General features: G+C 30.9%; 1 protein-coding gene across 10 annotated transcripts in view; it reads right to left on the bottom strand.

Annotated features, from left to right (window-relative positions):
- Nucleotides 1-26,039, bottom strand: part of LOC140046098 (fibroblast growth factor receptor-like) — an 81,660-nt gene that overhangs the window by 17,341 nt on the left and 38,280 nt on the right. For 9 of the 10 annotated variants that reach the window (XR_011844733.1, XM_072090618.1, XM_072090620.1 and 6 more), the window contains 4 exons: nucleotides 14,333-14,521; nucleotides 1,339-1,395; nucleotides 897-1,063; nucleotides 139-259 (listed from right to left, as the gene is read on the bottom strand). Coding sequence is in view for 9 of the 10 variants with exons in the window: in XM_072090618.1 (XP_071946719.1) it covers nucleotides 139-259; nucleotides 897-1,063; nucleotides 1,339-1,395; nucleotides 14,333-14,435 (448 nt within the window). In the remaining variant the exon portion in view is untranslated. Of the gene's footprint in view, nucleotides 1-138; nucleotides 260-896; nucleotides 1,064-1,338; nucleotides 1,396-14,332; nucleotides 14,522-18,834; nucleotides 19,305-26,039 lie in introns of those variants that run through there. The other variant, XM_072090619.1, reaches the window with a different exon arrangement.

Here is a 26,039-nt window from a genome sequence, read left to right as displayed (position 1 = left end):
TGAACAAAATGTAAAAAGCAAAATGAGCCAATCAAAAAGCAAGCAAGCAAATGTTTTGGTAAAATAAATATTTTACTTCTGAAACATTTTTTTCATGTAGAGTTTAAAGCAAAATAAAGCATTGCAGAGAATACTCACCTTTTACTACTAATTCAAAAGTATGGTTGATAGAACCAAATTCATTGGACACAATGCATGTGTAATTACCGCTATCTTCTAACACTACAGATCGTAGTTTTAGCTTTTCACCAACTATATGCTGTAAGACAATCGAATGCATGTTTACATTTCAGAAGAACCTCTTATTTGGGACATCCCTCTTTAGGGGATACTTTCTCAAGAAACATACAACAGGAAATATGTTTTAAAACTAAAGTCATGGAACAATTTGGAGCTGAAGCTGTCCCCTTAACAAGGTTTCTACTATACATAACAGTACCAACATATTTTCATAATTGGGATTTTTAAATGGCTTATGAAGGTCATCAATAAATGACAATGTCAAATGGCAGTTGTTAATGAACCTGTTTGACCTTTAAACTTCTGCATAAATAAGTTGATTGCACTGGTAATAAACAAATCATTCAAATGTCATTCCCAATGAATATATTTCAAATACTATAGACAAAAAATAGAATGTATGAGAGTATACACGTATTATTAATATTATTATAAGTGCTCAGTACAAAATATTTAAAATTAAGAAAAATAAATCCAAACATGGACATTTAAATATCTTGATAACATTTTTCTCTTTCTTTCGGTGGTTTTTCTTTTGATTTAGCTTTTTGCTTGATATCATAAGTAGAACATTAAATATAATGTGTAAAATACTATTGGCTAGTGAATAAAATATTTTCTTTATACCATGAAAATGCTAGGGAAAACCCATTTACCTGGCCAGTTGTCCAAGTCGCTTCACCATTTTTGTGCCATTCTGGTATGAGCGGTGGCGATAAATTTGTTGGACAGCTTAGCTTGAGCGTTTCGCCAACGGCTACATAATATATATTTTGCATTTCTTTGTAAAATGTTGGTGCTTCTTCAACCTTTTCTTGTGTATCTATTTTTTAACAAAAATATAAATTATAATAAACGGCAAAAATGTCGACACTACTTGTTATGTAGAATTCCAACATTTACTTTGTTAGAGAATTCTTATAAAGAAAGTTTTAAAATAAATGAGGTTTCATCTAAAAAATGGGTTAAAAACTGTATTTTGTAAATTGTTGGTCTAGCCTCATTAGTAAAAGTTAAACAAACAATAGTAAAATACTGTATCCTAAAAACACAGTCTACAAAGATTGAAGTAAGGGGGAAAAGGTGATATAGACTTGCCTGTGACCGTGCCATTAACTAGAACCTTTTCTGAGCCATCTATAGAAGAAGGTGATTCTAAAAGAAAACAAAAAACATTTTTAAGATTTATTATAAATTCCTAATAATTCACTTTTCTGCTAAAAGATTTTGTTTAAATAAAATATGTAAGAGATAGTACTTGTATATCAGAAAGAGCAGTTAAAATAATCCATTCACTGTTCATATTAATAACATTTCGTAATATATACACAAGGACATTTTATGACTGTGAGTGATTATCGACCTTTGAAAGAAAACGACAAATAAACTACATGAATAATACAACGTAAAAGTAGAGTTGAACGACCTGTGATGGTATTATACCCCCACAGGAATGCCAACTACAACCCATACTGGCATGTCAAACTGTATTTCATTTTCACTTTCTTGATGTCATAAGGGAGACACACTAGTGGTACTGTTCCAACTTGGTAATAGTATCCGTGGTTTTAGCTTGTAAAAAATCATTAATACTACTAGCCACTAAAATCTGATTCATGAATGTGGCTAAAAATCTCTTTAATTTTATTTCCTATTTGTGTATTAATTCAGAGAATCATATACTGAACAATTTTATAGGTTTTTATTGATTATTTACTAAATATTCTAACTGGCTAGAAACTGGCATATTGCAGTGAGATTTGAGTGTAAGTCATTGATGATCAAAATGTATTTTATTGAAATAATTACAAAACTGGAACTACAGTATTCAAACAGTGTGTTAAGAATCATACCAATTCAATTGAATTTAAATGTATTTTTATCGAGCTATAAACTGGTAAATTGTATGTGCAGTATTTGAAATGGAATTACAAAACTGAAACTACAGTGCAGTTTAGTACTGTACACCAGCAGGTTACAGTTGGAGCAACGTCATATCAACTAAATTCAATAGAATTCAATGGTGTTATTATGCATTCACCCACGCAACAGCGGGACAAACAACCAAAGTGAAGCAAAAAAACTGAAACCACAAGTTTAATTGATGATTGTTAATGATTTGATAACTCACTATCAACATCTCAAAATTATTTATTAAGAGATTTAGTTATAATATTAACGAGACAGCAAACAGAACTTGGGTACAAAGGTTGTCAACGTATTGTTACAGTTCAAGAAGCCCTTTGTGTACACGATGATGACAGTGTTTTGGTCGCCAACGTTTTTCACACACAATGATTACAATAGTACACTACGTAAAGAAGATCACCTTGGTTGGCGGGCTTTTCATCACATGACATTTTCTTTTTTTATAGTTTATTTTGTATTTACTGTTTTTATTGTTTGAGGGTCCCTAATGATCAGCTGATGCTAGATGGACCACCCTCATAAAATATTGTTTATATAATAAAAATAAAATAAAATAAAAATGATCATTTCATTTCAAAATAAATTTATTTAGATGTCATATTATACAATTATGCTATGATTTTCAGTTCAAATATTGCAATTTTCTTTATAAATAACCCCAGGTATAGGCAAGTTTGTTTGAGGTCATGTGAAATGTGAAAAAGGCTGTAGGTTGAGCTAGGAACTCATTAGGCTGAATTAGTGCCTTCAAACAATATAAGACGCAAAGCCATGATAGCTAACAGGAAGGTGCAATTATACCACAGTATAGTTATATTTCAATAATAGATGATGTTGCTATAGTTACTCATTTTTGTACACAAAATGTATAGATCTTAGAAATGTCATTTACTGTATGAAAAGAAGACATTTTTTAGTAATCCTAATTATCATCTTTAATGTTTTTACCATGGCGATAAAAACAAGTTATTTTTTTTAAAGAAAAATATAATTTTGAGCAAAATGTCATTACTTCAAAAAATTTACAACTAACATTCAAACAGTTTCTGTATTTAATTATTATTATTGATCAATTAAATGGGAAATGAACAATATATTATTTTAAGAGCCTTGTCGTGTACAAACTTCACATTTTAAATATTTTATATATAAATTTGAGAATAAATGCTGTGCAAGCAGCGTATTCATATTGTAGGAAAGCGTTTCAATACTTGCGTGACCTAGAATTTTAATTGTCTTTTGTTTTCTATTATATATTAAACGGTTAATACATAATTAATTACCACAACAGATGTAAAAGCTTTGATGATGTATAACGCGAGACAACCCGCGCAAGTAGAAATCAAAAATAAATGCATTAGCCACTTGGATTACTGACAAAAAAACAACAATGCTATCACTGACAGAGTATGTATATTGTTTAAGTTCATCTACTGGCTGGGAAACTGCAACTTTCCCACCCTGGTCAAATAACATAACACCTATGCAATAGAATGCCCAGGGTAGCACGCAGCACTTACCTGGATTCAAAAGTTCATGGTATTTTGCAAGTTATGAGGAACTAAACGAATAATTTGGGTAGTAAACCTACAAAGTACAACCTCAGACTTTTGATTTGTTTATATTTAGTCGTTAAAAAATTTTGCAAAATACATATTAACTTGGATAGAAATCTTAGAAACAAAATAAATTAATCTTTCCCATATAAATGTGGTTAGAGATTAATAAATAATGTTGCATGTGAAATAAGGAAATAAAACTGAAAAAAAATGAAGAGATTTTATAACAAGGGGTTGTAAACTTGAATTCAATAAAATCACAAAATTAATTTTCATTCAATAATTTCCTTCTAATTAGAAAAAAATGCATTTTTTTAAAAATTTCAATCAATGTAATTTCAATGATTCTATCTTTTTTTAGGCACATTTTTTATGAGGTAAAATGATATAAATGTAAAATCTCCAACAAGACAAATTAAATCAAATAGACTAATAGCTCTGTCGCTTGGGGTCTGGATGTCTATACAAGTACAATACATTGGAAATATGATTTCAATAATCACTGTACACTAGTGGGAAATAAAAACACTTATTTTAAAGAACAATTTTACTGACGCAGGTTAAGAACACAATGAGAGTATTGTTTATTGGTGTACCTTTTCAAGAACCAATTTTTGGTGGGGAGTAGTAAAGGTCCTAAGGCATCATTGAGTTAATACTTATGGCTTGTGAATGCCTGTTTAGCTCTACCAACAATGGCTTTGCAACTAATGGGTCAAATGAAAATTTGTTTGTTTGATATTCAATAAGGGAGTAGTAAATAACAGAGCGATCAGATTACAGCACCTTTTTTCAGCTGTTAATAGAACCTTTTCACTTTTTTCCACCTTTAGAAATTATATCAATAGTCTTTAGACCATAAAAATGGAATTTAAACGCAGGAAATGCATTTGGTACAAAAATACCAGAGTTAAGTTACAACTTAATTGAGAAGAATTGTTAAGTTTATTCTAGATTTACCTAAATATGCTTGTGTAAACCTTCGCTTTAATTGTTTAAAGTTTGAACTCACGTCAATTTAAATCATTCTTGGCTGGTAAATAGTTTATTTGAAACAATAACAGTTTATAGAATTAAAAAGTTCAATGACTATGAGTACATTGCATCAGAAAAAAATATACAAAATGAAAATCCAATATGAAATTGACAACAACATAAAAACTAATTCTTAGAAAAAAAAATCTATGTATTATTAACAACACTGTAGCTAAGCAACTTCACATTATTTTAGATATCAGTAATAATGTTAGTAAGCAACAGATAGACGACAATAATCAACTTTCCAATGTAACAAAGAAACTAGCAATTGAATATATGAAAAACAAAATTCATATATCTATCAATAACTAAAAATTGTTTTTTAATGTGAGCGGTGTAAACATGTTTACACAGGCTGGCAATTAAATCCTGTTGATCGGAACAAGTGCATATAAATCTTAAACTAGAAATTGCTAACAATGCTTGTAAAAGAGGTCAGCCTTTGTCTGTATAGATATGATGAACCAGTTGACTGAAGATGCATTAAAAATCAACTAGCAATCAGCCATACTAACTGTCTCCAATAAGTACTTTTCAATTCAAACAGCTTTTATTATCCTAGACTAAAATACCAGCAAACAAATGACAACAGTTCAACCGTAAAGTACGTACCATAAAAAAGGGTATTTATACAGGATACAATAATCCTAGGCAAGATAGCGGATACGATTATCATTTTCAACCTATAAAACTTTTGTTCTGAAAAATTCCAATTTTAATTTGCAATCACGTTTGCATGCCAAGGTTGAATTATAATATTCAGTTATTTACTGTATTAATACAAATCTATGTATTTAAAAAATAATCTATACTAAATTCCGAAGTTAAGCTTATAGTTATGTTTATTCAATTATTATTTTATTCCAATAATTTTTACTAAAATCCATTAAAAGCACTCATGCATACGTCTCAAACAAATAATTTTAAAATTATCACTTTGTGTTGTTCATTAAAATGAACAAAACTTCAGAATTTGTTTTATTATTTCAACAAATCAATAACATCTTTTAAAAAATTTCATTACAACTAGGAAAAAAAGGTGTAAATTTTTCGCTACACAAACAATTCTGCTTTTTGTAATTGATCTACGTTACTGTATTGTTTTGCAAGTGAAGATCGGAAATAAAGGTTGAATCCAAAACAAATTGAAATACAAAAAATAAAAGTCAATTACTCCACTTCGCGTGCAATGTTAGAAAAGTATAAATACCTTTAAGAATGAAACAAAACCATAGTATTTAACTTTGAAAGGAATTAATTGAATTCAGCGACCTTGTACTGTTGTTTGTTCATAATTTTTAAAGCTAGTTTGCGGTAAACAATAGAGGGTTAAACAGGTCTTTGAAATGTGTGGATCAAATTTTGAAACAGCCACAAAAGGAACGAAAATTATTTACTAGCGTACAAAAGCTGTTGATTAAACCCAGAGGTAGCTGACCAAACTAAAGCCTCAAGACATCAATATTTTAATGGACTTCCTATATCTACAATTAAACCATCCTCGCCACAATAGAATTGCTTTGTAAAATCTGAACTTTTAATCTTTTATGCATGCTGTATCTACAGATTCTTTAGAAGCATAAGTTTAGAGATGAAATATTTTAGCATTGAAGTAATAGATTTGATTATCAATAGTGTTTAAATAACGGCCTAAAGCTACTTGACTAATGCTGACTATATTTGGATAAGATTTCTTTTAATATATTTTACAGAATTTTGTTCATTGTTAAAAATGTTATAATTCCATCAATATCTTAATTGTGGTATAAGTACATTGAGTGTTGTAGTACGTTTGAAATGTGAGGGGAAACGGAAATGAAATTACAGTACAGTAGGAGAGAAATGATAATGACATTGGAAAGGAAAAGGGAGAGAATGAATGAATCGATAAAGGAGGCTTCTTTTCTTTTTATTTATTTATGAATGTTGCAATAAATCTATTTGTCAACAACGCAAATTTCATGAAAACAATAAAGTACAGATGGCTACCAAAATTAAGACTTGTGTTAATATAAAGTGTATAAAGTAATATTGTCTTTTAAAAGAAACAAATGTCATTTACTTTTTATGGAAATGTAAATATAACAGATTGTCAGAAAATATATTGAAAAAAAAAAATATATAATTATTGGTAGAATGCCAAAAATAAATTAGGAAAAGGAGTAGGATGAAAATACTATAATAATTAATTTTACACCAGGTTCTACTACTAGTAATAGTAGTCAGTATGTCGATGAACAGAAGCGTTGTTAATTTGGTGTACTTGAATATTAACCACAGGTAACCACCTCATGAGCACTGTACATTAATCACTATCACCTTGAACTAGCCAGTTTTTAACAACAAAAACATGGCTTGTATTAATATATTAACTGTTTATCCTTCTAAAATCATTTACGACTCATTTAATTATCCTTTAATTAAGGGAACGAGTCACAAACTTCGGTGTCCGATTACACACGTGTTGAACATGCAGTAGAACAATTGACGATGTCGGTTACCATGTATTTTTAATTTAGTACGATCGTAGATACATCTTTGAAAACAGACAAATTCAGGATTAAGTAAAATAATCAAAACAGGTTACAGGGTCTCTCAGACTTCTAGATCCAAGTTTTCTAGACACTCCAGTTGACATAAATTAGAAATGTTTCAGTTACACACATACACAAGAATGTTTCAGTTACACACATACACAAGAATGTTTCAGTTACACACATACACAAGAATGTTTCAGTTACACACATACACAAGAATGTTTCAGTTACACACATACACAAGAATGTTTCAGTTACACACATACACAAGAATGTTTCAGTTACACACATACACAACACTCAATCAACACTTTAAACACAGAGACAAAATAATAGAATCATTTTTAAAGCAGAAACCAAATGGAAAAACATCTTTAAAACAGAAAGTGACGGTGAACTAATCATAAATTACATAATGGATATAAAATTGTTGTATCAACATATCCTATAGTAAAAATGAATGATGATACCAGACTATATCTTAAAAATTTTAATCAATCACATTTGGAACTTGAAATAGCATGAAATTACATTAACAGATTACAAACTTGCAAATTATTAAGGAGATTCCAGTCCAGCTGTAAAACTTATCAATTTAGTGTGAGAAGAAAAATCCTATATACAGAACTTATAATGACTGTACAAGGTGACCGTAATTGCAACGGAAGTTATCAAATATTTCTCACCAATACCAGTAAGCCGACCACAAATTTAGCAAATTATCGGACCTCATTGAACATTAGAAGATGATAGAGTTGTAATGGTTACTATGGCAATATATCTAGCCGCGTTATTACTCGTAAAAGTAAGATGAACTTTTAGTAATATTGACTTGTGAGAAAGTTTTGTTGAGTTGTGTTGCACGATTGTTCCTACTGTAGTTATGCTTGGAGACGAGGGCATCACCTGTGGTGGAGGTGAGAAATGCAGGTAGAGTGTAAGTGCCAATTACCCATGTAAACTGAACACTATTTTGTAAGCTTGCTGCCATGCCAGATGGATAACTAGATAAAAGATAATGATCACAATATTTTAAATAAAATTCATACCTGTATTCTTTTTTTTCTAAAATTCATAGCTATATTCTTTTTTCCTAAAATTCATACCTGCAGTACATTATTTTTTCCTAAACTTCATCATACCTGTACTATTATTTTTTAACAACTCATAAATACTTATAAAATAGAATTAGTCAAGTTACTGTAGCTCAGATATTAGGGTCCCCAGATATTATGACAACAACTTTTGTATTTTTGTCATTTATTTAAATTGAAAACATAATTTAAAGTATTACAGAGTTCTCCTAGGCCTACATGTGACATCCCCTTCAGGAGTAACTAGTACTGTACATGGTTTTCAAATTAAATATTTAAAAGGCATGACATTGGCTGTCACCAACTCATCACTATACAATCTTCACAGATTGACCAGGCTTTGAAGGATTACAGCCTGCCAATGCCTGTACCTTTGTGGCTCATCGGGGATCCTAGGCCTAGTAACTTGTTCTTCTGTGCATCTACTTACAAGGATTAATACCACTGAGAAGGCAGATTGTGCCTGTCAATAGATCAAGGCCTGTTGTACGCCTTGACTTATAATTATTTTTTTCTACTAAAGTTTTTTTTTGCCAATTTCTAAATATTTGCCATATTTTGTTTACTGTACCTCACTGAAACTTGGTCTAGTATTAATATTGTATGAAAATGTATTATTGAAATTCTTATCCCTGCTTATATTCAAACAAATTGGTACAGTAAAGATTAATTAAAAAAAACACATTCTGAACACCAGACTTTCAGAAAACCAGACACATTAGGCCGGCCCAATGGAGAGTTGACTGTATTAATAAAGAATTGAAAATGTTACAAACTAACTCATAACTGTAAATTTCTGGCCCCAGCTCGTTGATCCTAGGCCGTAGTATCAAATGGCCATATTTTTAACCAATCTTGGACTACCACTTTTATATAATTATAAATCAGTTCTTTTTTAAATACAGAAATATGTATTTAAAATTGGATGTAGTTTTTACTGCTGTAGTTTTTGTGAGTCATTATGTATTTTTGGTTTCTTTTCTTACTAATAGCGGGTGAATGAGTACCAGGTGATGAGGGCTTTGAACTTCAAAAGCAAACAGGTACAAACAAAGTAAAGTACAAAATACCTGGTTAGCAAACATCAGTGTAAAGATACCTCACGAAACAATGGTAGAATAGACAGACTTACTAACAGGTACTGGTAAACAACTAAACGCTCATGGCAAAGTTTGATTTCTCTATAGAACAGGTAAAGAATTCGTAAAACAATAGAAAAAAAATGGCCTGAACGTAAACGCTGCTGGTGGTAAAATTATAAGATAACAGATCCTCACTCACGATCAATAAACATATTCCGATTTGAAAATCTCACTGTAATCAATGTTGCGCTTTCTAAGCTTATGAGACTCGCAATCCATCAAAACAAAGAATTCATTGTGGCTAAATGGAACTGTAAAATCCGTCATATTTCATGAACGAAATAAATCATATTAATTATTTTCTAATATTCTTTGTTATGAACACAAGGTATGAACAAAACCAGTAGCACATTCTTTGTTTTATTATTTTCAACAAAGACGCGTTTAAAGGTTATCTATCAAATGTTTAATAGAGCATTAATGTCTCCAGAGACTATTGAAATGAATCCATTATATTTAATTGATTAATAATGATGACATACATATAGCAGAAAGCTTCTTACGTCCTATTTCTGTTAAAACCAAACACAAAATACTAATATTCTCCTTCTTCGTTTGCATAGTATTAAAGTACATGCTTAAAAAGTTGTTTGCGCATTTTAAGCATAATGTCTAAAGTGAGCAAGTACAGTAGTTCCTAAAGTACTGTAGTTCCGTTTTTCTTATTCAAACTTTACTGACCCTTTACTGGGTATTGCTAAACCCTGCAAACCTCCAAAAAAGCATAGCAAACCCCATCGAACCAACATAAAAGTGATTGAATCATGTAGTGTACAACCCACTGGGTATATCCATGTAAAAAAAATATTAAATTTCTACTGTTAACTACTTATTTTTGGGGTAAAACATCATTTTTTGGTCCAAAATTATTGCAAATTTTTAACCAAAAAATGATGTTTTATCCCCAAAAAAGTAGTTAACAGTAGTAAATTAATAATTTATATACCCAGTGGGTCGTACACTACATGATTCAATCACTTTTATGTTGGTTCGGTGGGGTTTGCTATGTTTTTTTGGAGGTTTGCGGGGTTTAGCAATACCCCATTTACTAGTCTTTGGTTTTTTTTAAAAGAGAATATAAACACAAAGAAGTTTGATAAGTTGCCTTTTTCTACATGCTGATGGGTGCCTTTAAAAAAAAATAGATGAAAATTAACAATTAGAAAATTAAAAAAATTATGAAAATAAAACAATATTTTGCAAAAAATGATATTGTTTTCATATTTTAAATCAGGACCGAAGGTCGAAAGGTCAATTAATTTCTTGTGCTCAGTAGGCTGGACAAAACATATGAAAATCAATATGATTTGTATAGCGACAAGTCCATTAGCAAAGTGAAGAATAAGCAGTGTTATTAATGGTCTCTAGCTGAAAACATGCGACGACGTGCCCAACAAAGAAATGCTGCAAACCGATTCCACTTACAGATTATCAAAAATTATCGTAAAATTTTCCTTCAAAACTATCAATTCAGTTAGTAAATATTATGTTTGCTGTATTTATTTATTTGTAAAAGATTGCGCCATAATTGCCTATTTATGGATAGAAATAGCCTAACCACACTTGCTGTGCAGATAGTTAATAAAATATTTAAATAAACATCAACGCAAATCAGAGCAATTAAAAATCATCACAATTAAATATGTATGACACAATGTGCGTCGTCTGCTATCAGAACCACAAATTTTGAAATATTGTAAAATGAAAAATAAAACAACCGCAGCTATTTCTGTTGTGACCCTGACTAAACAGTTTCTCGCTATTCATAAAAATGGGTCAATTCGGAATATTGAAAAGAAATGAAAAATAGTTCTTACACAGATTATGAAGAATACTTACAACTATTGAATTTGCTGAACAACCTGAAGAAATTCTATGATTTTGTATTCTTAAAATCAAATGGAGTATGCAATAGTTAATCAAGGCATTCAACCAAAAACACAGTCTATGCTTTCATTGTCACAAATTCCAAAATATGCAAATTAACAACGGAGTACAACACAACACAACAATGTGAATGGATCAACCTTATAACAATTAACGACCACTTTGATACATTCATCTTTGTTTCTTATTCAAAAGATCCTTCACCCTAAAATGTGAAATAAGTTACTGAAATATCGCTATCAATGGTTAACAAGATAAACACTTGTCTGTCTTCTGGTTCATTTGTACTAAGTGTTAGTTTAAGTTATTTGAGTGGAACTTGCCAGAAGAAATGTAGCATTTAACAAAGAAACACAGATACAAAATGTTTCATTCCCAGTTGAAGCTTCCATTCTTTTAGATTTACATAATTAAAGTTATCGAAAAAAACATAAAACATAAACAGAAAAAATGGAAACAAATTGTGGAAAACGTTAACAACAACAATTAAAGTTAACGACATCATGTACTAATAATATATATTCATTCAAAAATATTAATTTTCATTGTTGTACTGTATGAAGCAAGTTCATTAATAGTGATCTACATTTTTAATTGTTTATTAAAAATGTTAACAAATTAACATATTAATATATGCCCTAGTACTACACATTATTATTTTTTTAAGTGTTTTTTGTTTGTAAATTTGGTAAAGGATAAGTTGATGACGACAAATATTAATGGTATATCTCCCACTGACTTCTAAAGCCCATGATTAGGCCAGTAGCAAACAGCTGCTCACAGAATGTACATCATTAATATTTTGCGCAACAACTCCCCCCATGGCGTCAAGAAACACTGACGACGATGTGCAGAAGTATCTGTGTGCGTATATCATTCGGGAGACAGAATATTTTCCACTAATTATAACTGTCAGGTGAAATATTATATTTGATAATTCAACGGCAATGCAACAACCCTTGTTTAATTGAGAAAAAGGTGTATAAATCAACTGCCGAATATCATTACAAATCTTTCCCATAATTACATCAACCTGTTGGTGTTTTGTAAATCTCTTTAAGAAATTGAAAACAGTTCTTACAGATTCTGAAATATAAAAGCTTTCCTAATATTCAATTCAATGATTTTATAATTAGTATGGTAATAAAAAGATTGGTTTATAAATAGTGTACATGTGGCAATATATTGCAACTCAAACATTACTGTTGAATGATATATAATTATTTAATGACTAATAAATCAATTCGTGGAATACTAAATCCTCACTTTCTTTTTCGTATCCCCTGCCGGGGTTTTTTGTTAAATACAGAAACCAATTTAATTACTGCGTGGTATTTCAGCGGCCTTTCCAATACAGTTGCTGACTTGGTTTACGGCAATACATTCCTGATTACTAGACCCCACACTTTGATGTTGCCACATTATGGAAACATTGTGGTTTAGTAACATTAACAACTGATAACCATATACATGTCAGTAAAGCTTTTAAAATCTTTCATTCATAAAAATAGAATTCACACAAAAATATTTGACTGCAATTAATGGTTTAACAAAATACTTGATACTTGGTAGTTTGGTATACAACGATTATCCAACTTAACCCATTTTGGTCCCCTTATATAAGCCTACCATGCAACTTGACCAACTTTGGTCCTCTTTTATAAGCCCACTTTAACCCAATTTTCAAAAGTAATGATTGAATTTTCTTGTGGGCAATTAACTGTAAGATAATTTCCAAAAAGTATATCCAGCAATTACTAATATAATCTACGGTGGTAGAGTAGTGAAAACCGAGCCAATCGTAACCTAGTTTAGAGCGTTTACTTTGAAACCGAACACTTTCAAAACATCACACTCATTTTTATATTGAATCTTGCGTAAATAAGTAATTGAAACACGAACCATGTGCGGGAAATCATTTGCCGATTTATTTTCATCAAAATGAACAAACTTACAAGATTTAGTTGAAGCTAAATGGACATCACATGGATAGACTCCCATTATTTATGTAAACAATCAAATAACTGTTATATTTTATTTTAACTGCCTTATAATTTAATTTACAGAAAATTCATCTATTAAACTTTGTATTAAATATAATACATAGATTAAATGCTTTGAGGGCTTGAATTGTTTGTATTATAGACTTATTATAAGATCCTTCTCAACTTGCTGAAAGGTATTTTTATTATTGTAAAATGTAATATTAAAGGAATTCACCAGAATTATAAGATCAAATTGCTTCATTTGTAAATACAGTAAAGGAGGACTGTATTATAAAGTACATCCAATTTTTTTCCCCAATGAATGTACTCAAAATATGCAGGTATGTTTACTTTATGCCAGAGAAGAACCATATTTCTTCATAAAAGTACTATTCTTAATGATCGTATTTTTACAAAATACTTTCCAAAGACTCCAAGACATGTTTTATACAAAATATTTTCAATAATTAATTTTTAGATTAACTTAGTTTAAACTAGTATTATGGAATTAATATTGTAATATTTTTATGGTTCGCAGGGAACATTTTCGCCAGTGTAGCGTAGCAAAAAGCTATACAAAACAACCTTATTGCTACACATTTTGAAAATTGTGTAGCAAAAAATACAATACAAAACTATGTTTCTCGACTTAAAAATCAGTTTGATTAGCAATATTGCTAAACAAAATTTTTAAATGAAAATTTTCCCTGGTTCGGTTCTAGATATACTACCCATAATTCTTGTTATACATGAAAAACATTATAATGCGATAAGTTATCTTAATGTCATAGATATTAATCACAAAGTCGAACAATGTACTTTGTTTTTTAAAAAAGTAATGTCATTGAAAGAAGATCTTCTTGAAATATAAATAGTGTGTTGGAGTAAACAGATAAAAGAATGTTATTTGAATCAACTCACCTGTGGGAATAATTGATTCCTCTGCTACATTAGACAATAATAGTCCACTTAATATGCAATAGAACAATGCCGTAGTACAGCATCGAGTCCACTTACTCTTCATCGCTAATATGTTCCTACTTCATTACTGGAGAATCTATAACTGGCTAATTTCACCTTCCCCTTACATCAGAGTAGGAACCCTTATTCCTAGTAGAAGATAAAAACACACAATGGGAATTAGCCCACGAAGGATAATAGACTGAAATCAAGTTGCTTTGTTTTGAGAACAAGAGAGTGCTGTAAACAGACAAATCAAGGTGCATTGTGCATGTTCCCTTTAGAATGACATGTACGGGAATACCTGACCAAGTACATGTACCTACCCATGTCAGGTGTTACAATGACACTGTCAATCATACCTTACTCTATACAGGGTGAATTTGTGTGTTATCAATAGTCAATATCATTTTGAATAATGTTTAGCTTGTGATCACTATACCATATCATCTACAAATAGGTCAAGTTTATATTCTAAACCAACAACTATACATATTAAATTAGCCAATTAAAACTTCTTTTTGAAGCAAATTCTTTAAATATGTAGGGACTAAATTGATCAAGTAAATTACAAAAAGCATTCAAGCAGAAATATAAAAGATAAGAGGACAAAAATGTGTATTTAATCCTCAATGGTATAATGTACAGCAAATTGCACTCCTAGATTTAATTTTCAATTATTGAAAGAATCCAAGAATATATAACTGATATTTTATGTAGAATAGAGAATAAATAAAAGACTAAAAATAACCATATTGTATTTATCGTGATTCAATTCATGACAACAATTGTTGGTTAATAATAAAGATTGAAATTTATACAAAAATCACTCAATTACAAGTTATTGATGTGAACATTTAGTTCAATAACAAATACCAATGTCATTGGATTTTAGGACAAATAAAAAATAAAAGATGATGTGGAACTTGACTATTAGTATTTAGCTATTTTGAAGTCTGAAAGTTCAGAATGATTATCTAGGAATGATATATGACTGATTATATTAATATGGAATTTGAATGGAAAATTGATTTATGAATATATAGTATACGAGGGAATTTAGCCCCAAAATACAGTTTATTGCATGATTTTTTCCTAGTTTCTTCATCTGGTATTACGCTTTTGAGGTACAGTTTATGTTCATTGGGTCATAACTCCAAATACAGTTCAAGAGAAGGTCAAGGCTTCCATAAGCAGCAACCTCTACACGATATTACCAATGTACTATATTGCCTTCACAATGACCATCTAATGCACCTACTACCAAAATACTACGCTATTCAAAGCTTATAATTGTGCGTAGTATAAAAAATACTTTTAATCATCCTTATTAAAAATGGTTAGTATAAATTTCAGCCATGTACAGTAGATTGTGCTTGGTTGGTAGTTCCAACTTATAAGTTTTTAAATTTGTTGAAGATAAATCAAATTTTAAAAAATACACGGAAAAATTGTTTTTCTTTAACTGGCAAATAGTGTAAATATAACAATATATCATCCATAATGTAAATAATATGATGCAATTATAAAATTCTTTTAGACAGACCAAAATCACACAAATCAATTAATTAATAAAGTTTGAGTCTTCAGTAGAGGAGCAAGTGAAACATATTCTTCATTGGAATGTACCAAATAAGCGCCATCAACATGCCTCATTTTCAACGACTAAATAAGCCTTTACAGCTTTTTAAAAGCATTTTTTTTACACTTTCAGTCTTCAGTAGAGGAGCAAGTGAAACATATTCTTCATTGGAATGTACCAAATAAGCGCCATCAACATGCCTCATTTTCAACGACTAAATAAGCCTTTACAGCTTTTTAAAAGCATTTTTTTTACACTTTCAAAAATCTAAATTCTTTTCCAATACAAAATTGAATTATCAGTCAAAACTATTGTGATCCGACTAGCTTTCCATAAATCAGTATGTAATTCTTTGAATGATACCTAACAAATCATATTTTCGAAATATAATATATTAAATCACTGCTCAGGCCTAACTGCTATTGAATCGTTATTTCTCGCGTTTTCTCGCTTGTCTGCGCACATGTTTCCTCATCCAGCCGGCTTCTAGTGTATCGTTTTTGATACATCATATCACATGCATGCCTTAGGTCTTATGACAGAAGAAGGAAGATGAACTTCTATAACACAATATAAAGACTTGTTGTTGCATTACAATTACACTTGAGGCGTGATACATTTAAATATTATCAATATTGATTTTACAATTGTTAAGGAGAAAAATGTAATGTATTTCATTTTTAAAAGTCAAAGAGAAAAATGTCCTTTATTCTATTTTTATAAGGGTTTGTATAAAGTTTTTTTTATTGATTGAATTAAATAGACATTGACAAAAATTTGCTTTTTTTAAATTTAAAGAATTCCAAATAGAATATTTCTTTAAACCTTCCGACAGTCACTTATCCAATAGCTTGCGCGACACCTGGTGAGAGGGCTTGGGAGCAAACATCATGATGCGTACGTACCTGATTTGTTGCTTGTACGTACGCATTTTCTCCCAAACCCTTCGTATCATGCATTGTGCAATAACATTCCTTGCGAAATAAAGCTATTTGTGATAAACCTTATGAGAAAATAGTTGGCAAAGATTTCACAGACACTTATTTTTACAAAAAATAAGAACTTCTTTTATTATCGTTTCCTTATCTAAAAAGCTTTCACAAAAAATTGCTCTTATAAATTCCTGTTCTAACCAAACTCTACTATATTCAATAATCCACTTAATTCGCACAAACCACTTAGCAATAATATAACAATACGAGCACAATAACGTCTTTTATTTACTGGATATTCATTGTAAAAGTTTAAAATATGACATGTTACTATTAGTTACTATGTGTCTAGCAATGCTTAAAATGCAGTTATTTAAAATACATTATTATTATTATTGGCTAAAAATCAATCAATACCGTATCGGGACACAGCTTATGTTCATATACATAAGCGTAAAAAGACATGTTCAAATCTGTTCAATAAGGTTAAAATCAAATGTGTGCAACCAAATGATTACATTCAAATTTGGGTGCGGTCAATTATCGCCCGAACACCCTTTGTCTCAGACTTGCTGATTGGTCACTCTTTAACACAATAGTGTAGACAGTTACCATAATTGACAAACACTAATTTAGTATACCAAATTAAAGACATCAATCAGAACAAAGTAATATGCCTGCTACTTTAATATTTTGTGTAAGATAACATTAAGGTTGCTAGTCTGTGGATTTTACAGGACGGCAGTCAAAGAATTGTATAAAAATATCACAATTTGTGACAATCTTTGACACCACTCCCTCTATGATGCTTTATTTTATGGTGCCAATTTCTGTCGTCAATTATTAATAATTTCTTATTGTTTAAAGGCTTGCATGGGAAAGGTTAACTTTAGTATTTTCTTATACTAAAATTTAAATCTAGTTTTCAATCACAGAATGATATTTTTAATTCATCAAATGTATCACTAATTTTTAACGCTTCAACCCATCACTAAAAAGCCATATTGTATCATCCAAAAAAAAAAATCAATTCAAAAAGAAATTTTAAAATCCAGTTTTTATTTTTGTAATTCTGTTCTTTAGCACGTTTTATTGTAGAAGACGATAATAAAGTAAAATGTCAGGATTTAAAGCTAATTAATACGTCATGTTTATTTTGAGATACTAAGAACTTGTTTGGATAAAAACAAATCAATCAAATATTATAACAATCATTAGTAATATGTTATTTTTGTTTCAATTCGAAATTTTCTTTCTGTAAAACCAATTACAAAACTACTAACTTTACATTTTTTGCTTTTTTTTTTCATCAAAAGTAGATAAAAAACAATTGTTTTATTTTCCAAGAAAATGCCTTGTCATTTTGAACAAAAGCTCATTGATATTAAGTCAAGTGAGAAAATCATCTTCAATTTAATTGACAATAATAAATTATTTGAAGGTCACAAATCAAACTCATCAAGATAAATGAAGATGCAATATAAAAGTTCTAGAAACAAATGCTGGGTGTATTCATTAGCTAAAAAGTATAACAACAATGGGTTATTCAATTCCGTTTTAACACCAAACCACACCTAAAATCATCATCTTAAACGCTAGTCGTCGTTGGACATGTTCGCAACCCTGTACATTTTTTAGCCAGCAAGTGTGTGTGCAAAAATACCTAAAATGAACGACCAGAAATTGCAAGCAACAATATACCGGTCATTTACAATATTTGTAGAAAGTAGAAATTTATAATAAAATAAAAATATGGTACTGATCAAAGTAAAATAGAATATTTATTATTATTAGTTATTTCAATTTTTTAAGTAGATTATTTTGTATCAAATACTTTTGAGAATTATCCATGCTATCAATCACATGTTTGTGCATCAGGAGATATAATATAACTTTGTTTATGGGTGTTCCACTCTCACAATATTCACAACTAAACAATTTATACTTACTATAATACAATCCAGCTATCAAGGCAAAAGAGTTTTTACCAAAGTTGGAAACTATATCGTAAGTTATATTCCACAAATATATAGAGTCTCAATAGAAAGGTTCTTGTAAATATTCAATCGTTCACTAGTCAGAAATCTACTTTAGTCAGTCACCAATCAGTTTAGATATCCGGAGATCCTTACATAGTTAAACCAGCAAAAATGCTCAACATTAAGTTAAAAAAAACCAATATTTTCAATTGTACTTGGTTGCCAGAGGAGTGCTGTGATTCTACACAAAAAGCAGTAACAAAAACAGCAGGTCCAAGTTACTGTAAGATCCAAAAGTGTTAAAATACGGCGTTGATACTGCTGTGTAAGTACACCAAGCCAACGGTAGTAGTAATATCCTGGTTTATTCTCATACACGTCCTCCTACACAATACAACATTGCCTGATCACTGAGGGGTAATGGCCTACTGTATAATGTACATGATTGGTTCTGAATAAAAACCTGAAATCACTTCACACACTACCACTGTAATATGAGTGTTCACAAAAGCTTTTGATTGGTCAACTGGTTGTGATGTCATAAGCTCATGTCCTATATCAGATTTCAAGAGAACAGTTAAGTAGAACTGAATTGAATACTGCTGGCTACTTAAATACCTCTCAACTGTCTATGAATTAAATGTTTTTACCAGGATGTATTTGAAATGATTTTTTTTTTAAACCAATAATAATATAATAAATAAAGCATGTTTTGGGGTATTTTGTTTACTTGTCTTGGCTGTTCACACCAGGTGTCTGTCAAGATGATCAATTCCTAGAAGAAGAGTCCAACGACCTTTGGAAGGAGGTTTCAGTCATTCTGAATCATGGCATTCCAGACATCAATTACCATGGTAATAAACCCACGACATCAACTGATCACATGGTAATTATTATTTCTTCACTATTCTGGGTAGGGCAGTCTGGGAAATAAAAACTGATTTATACTGGGGTTTTTTTAATATTAACAATTATTGCATTTTGTGTCCTGTCTGAAATGTTGTTTTGCTGGCTTCAGTCCCAACACGTTCTTGCTTCTGATCTCATTTTAAACTTTATACAAACATCAAATGGGACATAATACAGTATTGATTACTCTAGTACATACGGTAACCTCTAGTCAGGGGACACTTTTAATTGAAATAAACAAAAGGATGTTTAAACATCACAGCATCCTACTCAGGGGACACCCCTATTGCAAAGGGACACTCCTACTCAGGGGACACTCCTACTCAGGAGACATTCCTACTATCAGGGGACACTCCTATTTATCGGACACACCTATTGAGATAAGAGTTTACCTATTACAGTGTAGTATCAGGGAGTTGTAAAATAAGATTTTACAACTCCCTGGTAGTATTAACTGCAGTATATAATAAACAGAAAATGCTTTCTAGACTATATTTCACAATTTGACCAGATTTAGACAGAAGGCCACTGCAAACAAGGTCAGAAAGCCTGGAATGTTGTGACAGATGATAATCTATCAGCCTTATTTCAGAAACCTAAATGGAAAGTTAAATGCAGCTATAGGCCTACAATGTAGTGCAATGTACAGTAGGTAGTGCAATGTGTAGTATACAAACAAGTGGTAGAACTAGTAATGAATTAACATGTCTGGAAATTTTCTCCTGGCTAAGTATTATGATAAAATGATGATGAGCCAGAAATCTTGAGTTCTTGCTTGGATTTGGAATACTTTGTAAATATCAGGTAAATTGTAAGATTGTATGTACTGTATATCATAACACCAAGAGAAGTGGAATACCTACTGTAACAGTCAATTGAAAACTGGCAATGTATGGGGCAATATTTCAAAAGATAGTTAAAAAACAAGGACAAAGAAAATCGAAAATTAATGGACCAAATGACAGAAAGCACAATCGAGTAATCAATCAAGTCATTGCTTACAAAGAATACTTTGCTTATATCTAGAATATATAATATTTCAATGTGTAAATCTGTCATATTTGATTTCTATAAGAACATACAGTATAAAAAAAACCGATCAATAAATCAAAGAACGACAAACATTCAATGACTTTGTGATCTGGCACAATGAGCACCTTTTATAAAGTTGAAGTTCTCACGTACAGAAAATCCTAATACCAAAAGGTGTGTGTCACCAAGTTGAATAACCACCTATGTACATCAAGTAGTTGGAGACTATTGTGGCCGGATGTTGGCCAAAATAAGTCTAAAATTCATAATTTATGAAATTATTTGTATTGAGTGCAAGTAAACTGCAAGATATCTTAGGACATTGTCATTTCATAAAACCTACAACCACCAATATGTTACCACCAATGCTACTGTGTAGTTAGAACTTTCCACAGACCCTAATATTGAAGCTACCAACGACCCTAAGAAGTTACAACTGGCTGCAAGGTGTTACCGTCGACCCAAACAAGATAAAACTTTACCACCGACGACAAGAAGCTATAGTACCAACAACACTAAGATTCAATGTTAAGAAGATTCGCTCTTTTTTCTTTCCACTAAAGTATATTAATTCCTTTTAATCAATTTCCATATGGTGCAAAGAGAAACACTAATACTATTCTATCAGACACATGAATATTTTATTTCACAAGAGAGATGTAATAGGAGCAATACATATCACGCAAAAATGTCTTGCACATACACTGTCACATTTCTTAAGTGATGCCGATAAGAATGTCAACTTGATTTTTTTCCATGTTTAATCTTCCATCATTAATTATTTCTTTTAGGTGTTTGCATTGCATAATTTATTATCTTGTAGGCTTATAACATGTAAACACACTAAACAATACATAAACAGATTATTATATTTTTTCCCCCAAAAATGAGTGTGTAATTATGAGTGTGCAGTTTGACAATTCTTAAGAACCTGAATGAACTGTTGGAATCAGAGGCCGAGAACTCTTGGAATCTAGTCAGTCATTCATCAAACGCCAACTAATAACGTTCAATTTTTTGCACAAAAGCTCACGACTTGCAAAGAACTCGTATAAACTTTATATACTTGAAAGATCACAGTCGTCAATGATTGGTTATCTGTAAATTTTGTTTGTCAATTTCAATCCCTAAAGCCCCTATAGATGGACAACCATTAAAAACTTTTTAGGAATGATTACAGTAATGATGATGATAAACCTACAGAATAATACATGTTTCTGGCAGCCTAATAACAGTACAGCACCAACTCCCAATCAAGTCTTTTAATTACTTACACCCACTCAATTATTTTATTCCACCTACTGTACCCTTCCAAATTAATTGGTATTATTTAAATGTTCACATTTCAAATAATATCTAACCACTAAAATCAATTATTGTTAATGTGGGAATCTATAATATTGCAAGGTGAGTGGGTTCTGGTGGGCGTCTCATATTGCATAGTACATGATTTAACAGACCAATTTAAAAAGACTGCAAGTCCAACATTGTTTTGATATTTTTGGTCAAATGTACAAAAGAAGCCTAAAACTCTCAAATATACTATTCAAATGGACTGAGCAAACGTAGCTTCAGGCCATGGTGTGGGTGAAAAGGGTGAGGCTAGCTATGGTAATAATAACCAGGATTGAATATGTACAAACTGCTCAAGGCCATCGGACACGATTTCAGTAATGAAATTAATATCAAATTCATGAAATTCAAACTATTGGTCAACAGTGTAGACCAGTACTTATAATTCCTGAGGCTTGTACACCCACAAAACGGACCCTGATTGACAGAGCCATTTTAAGCTACATCAATCTCAGTATACAAATACTGTACACAGCATTATAAATAATTATTAATTGGATGGACACCTTGTTGAAATATAACTTTACAACATTATTTGATCTGATCTATTGTACCATTGAGGAATGACAGTATTTAATTCCTCAATGGTTGTACATGGTAATTTGACAGTTGCTGTAGACTGTAAATTATGTGAAATTGGTGGTATGGAAGAAAACCAATGAATAATTTATTTAAAATATGTAAAGTTTAAAATTGTATTGTGGGAACAATTTACGCTAATAAGTGCTTAATGTATATGTAGCAAAGGATTATCAATTAACTTTAGAACTCAATTCAATCAAAATCTTTATTCACGAAATTATAAAATACAAAAGTACAAAATATAAAACTCGTTCACCATAAAATAAAGGTGTTCTTCCACAAGTTCGTGATAGGTAATATAAGATATACAAATAATACAGTGTATACACATTTATAGAAAAACATTAAAAGAAAGATCTAATTTATAGCTAAACTACATTAAATATGCAATAAACATTTTTCACTAAAATCTGAAAAAGTTAATTAATTTTCTAGAACAGATATTCATAATGCGACCTAGCATTTCAAACCTACTTGCATACAGACAGTAATTACAGAATTGATCAACAACCAAATTACAGCATGGTATCATTAAATTCGGAATTCCAAAAGATAACTAAAATATCACCTCTATTTCAACTATGAATTTGCAGCTGCTTTAGCTAGGTAACCTTTGACCTTCTAAGCTCTCCCAAATATTCAGGAACAAATTTTGATACATTTCCACTTAGTATTTCAATTATCTTTATTATTATTTTATATCATGCACCGTCTTGAATCAATATCTACTGTAGTATTCGTTAACCCAACTTAACTCAAACCCCCTCACACTTCAAATTCCCTTACTATTAAATCTATGTTCAAGAAATGTGGTATATTGCTTAATCTAGTAATAAATTAGAAAATCAGTGCTCACAGTAGGCTTTTAATTTGCTACAATTTGATGGCACCAGCCAGCTTAGTATTTCTTCATGAATGTATCTTTTGTAATTTACCAATGTACTGTGAGGTGTTTGATCTAGTAGTTTAACATTCAGCAAGCGTGAACTAAGAATTATTGAACATAAATGGTTGGTGATTTAAATTAAGCAAAGGATTTAGGAGCATGGTCAATAAACACCAGCACTAACTGAACATAAATGGTGGTTGTTGGTAAATTGGTTTAAGCAAAATATTTAGGATCTTAATCCATAAACACCAGCACATTTTAAATCAAATGGAAGCTCCAGTTATCTATATTTTATTCTTATCTAAATTCAGCGGAGGATTGAGATAAAAGGAGATAATATAATAAGTATAAGGCCAAATAAAAAAATATACTTGTTAAGCGTCACACCCTCATAAATTTTCAGGGGCGGGGGGACGTTTTTTTTTTTTTTTTTTTTACTTTTTATAGAGGTATATTTTTGCGCGGTGGACGTTTTGTCCCACTTTTTTAGGACGAAACGTCAAACTTTTAAAATTCGAAACAGAACAAAATTGACTAGCCTATGTATGAAATATTATTGCTTATGACAAAATTGAGTTTTGTATTGTTTATATCCAGACGTAATTAAAACATTAAATTTAATTGCCACCAAGCGAAATTGTAGGCCTTAGGCTAACTAATCCGTCCAAGGTGCTACCCCAACCTCACTCATCGGCCATCCGCCGTCTCTCGCTCGACTCATCTATCCAGGAAATTCCCTATCGCGAGAAGCATGATTTGGTCTCAATAATACTAAATAGTGGGCTGATTTATAGTTTGAAAACAGCTTACGACATTTCTTAAGTGAATTTTCATTCAACGTATTCATTCTTCTTTGATGAATCCTTTGCCAATTGCTGTGTAAATCAGTATTTAAAGTTGTGATGCAAAAAGTGTATGTAATTATTCCAGGCAGGTAAACCAGGCATAAGGAAACCCATCGCCCAACAGGACCTCGTGGTGTGCCGATCTCGAGCGCGAGATCATCGTAAACAAAATTGGTAGAGTCCATTATGTATGGGGTGTTTCCTATTTACGAACCTATAAAAAAACGCGCTTCGACCACTGTGTAGGGAAAATATTTATTTCGTTAAATCCCTAAATTGATAATCGCGTATTCTGTAATCACGTGACTGATGATGTAATCCTCAGCGACGTACTAAATGCACATGATTTAATGTGTTGGGGAAAAAGCTTGCTGTTTACCACATTACATGATTCACGGTGCTATTCGCGTTTCCTTTACGTAAATCGGCGGCGTGTAAATGAAACAATTGTTTTCACCAATTTGCCGTTATCGACATAGAGCGATCGGCGGCTAGCGTTGTCTAAGCTAAAAAGTATGTATTTTTTCAAAAATTACACTAGCCTAACAAACATTTGCTAGTTTTGAAATTTTCAAATAGCAATTATGAAGAATCTACTAGCAAAATGCTAGTTTGCTAGCGTGAATTTCGAGCCCTACTCTGGAGCTGGGTCGGGCCGCTGAACTTTCCGTTGTATATCGGTAAAAAAAAAATAAAAATAAAAAGAGAGGCGGCTGGATAATCAGGAGCGGGCGGTGACGCTTAACAAGTATGTTTTTTTATTTGGCCTAATACTGCCACTGTAATTGTGTATGCAATAATATTAAGATTAACTGATTGAAGGGGAAAAAAAAACTAATAGGAAATTATTGGTAGAGTAAGTACTTCCTTATTGCCTTCAATTAGTTTGCTGTATTGGACATCATTTTGTTTTTGTTTCAATTATTGGTATTCTATGAACAACCTACATTAAAGATGCAGGACATCTTGATCCTACGATCCACTAAGCCATCTGCTGAATACAAAATACTTCTTGTAGGATTGCAATTTACATTAAAGGTTTGTACTGTTGAAAAAAAAATGCAATCATAGGGCTGATCATGCTAGGAAGAATTACGCATGGAAATTAAGAATTTATCTTCAGGTTATTAACATTGTCTGCTTGTATCCTAGTTCTTTTAATCATTTCGTAATTAAATTTAAAATTAAAAGAATGTCGTAAACATGTCTTGTTTTTCTAAAACTTACATACAATTAATATTTTACACATACTGTATATAATTCTTTTAAATTAAAAACACAAACAAATAAAATACTTTTACAAAGTTTGTTTAAAATTTAATATTTATTCAAAATAGAAACGGTAAATGCAATATACAATATTGAAAACATAAAGTTAAAGAATGGATTAAAAATTAAACTAGTGCAGTGGTAGTAAGCATATTTGAACAGGGAAAGTATCATTTTATTAACATGCAATGCATGCATATCAAAGTCCGCCATTCAGACAGAAATGAATTGATTTTTGAGCCTACACAAAATAAGGAACATGCGTTTTTTTTAGACGTTTACATCATATTTGCAAG

The sequence above is a fragment of the Antedon mediterranea genome, chromosome 4 (genome assembly GCF_964355755.1).
Source record: "Antedon mediterranea chromosome 4, ecAntMedi1.1, whole genome shotgun sequence".
NCBI classification, from domain to species: domain Eukaryota; kingdom Metazoa; phylum Echinodermata; class Crinoidea; order Comatulida; family Antedonidae; genus Antedon; species Antedon mediterranea.
The sequence above is the reverse complement of the archived record's forward strand: the minus strand, read 5'-3'. Positions and strand labels throughout refer to the sequence as shown.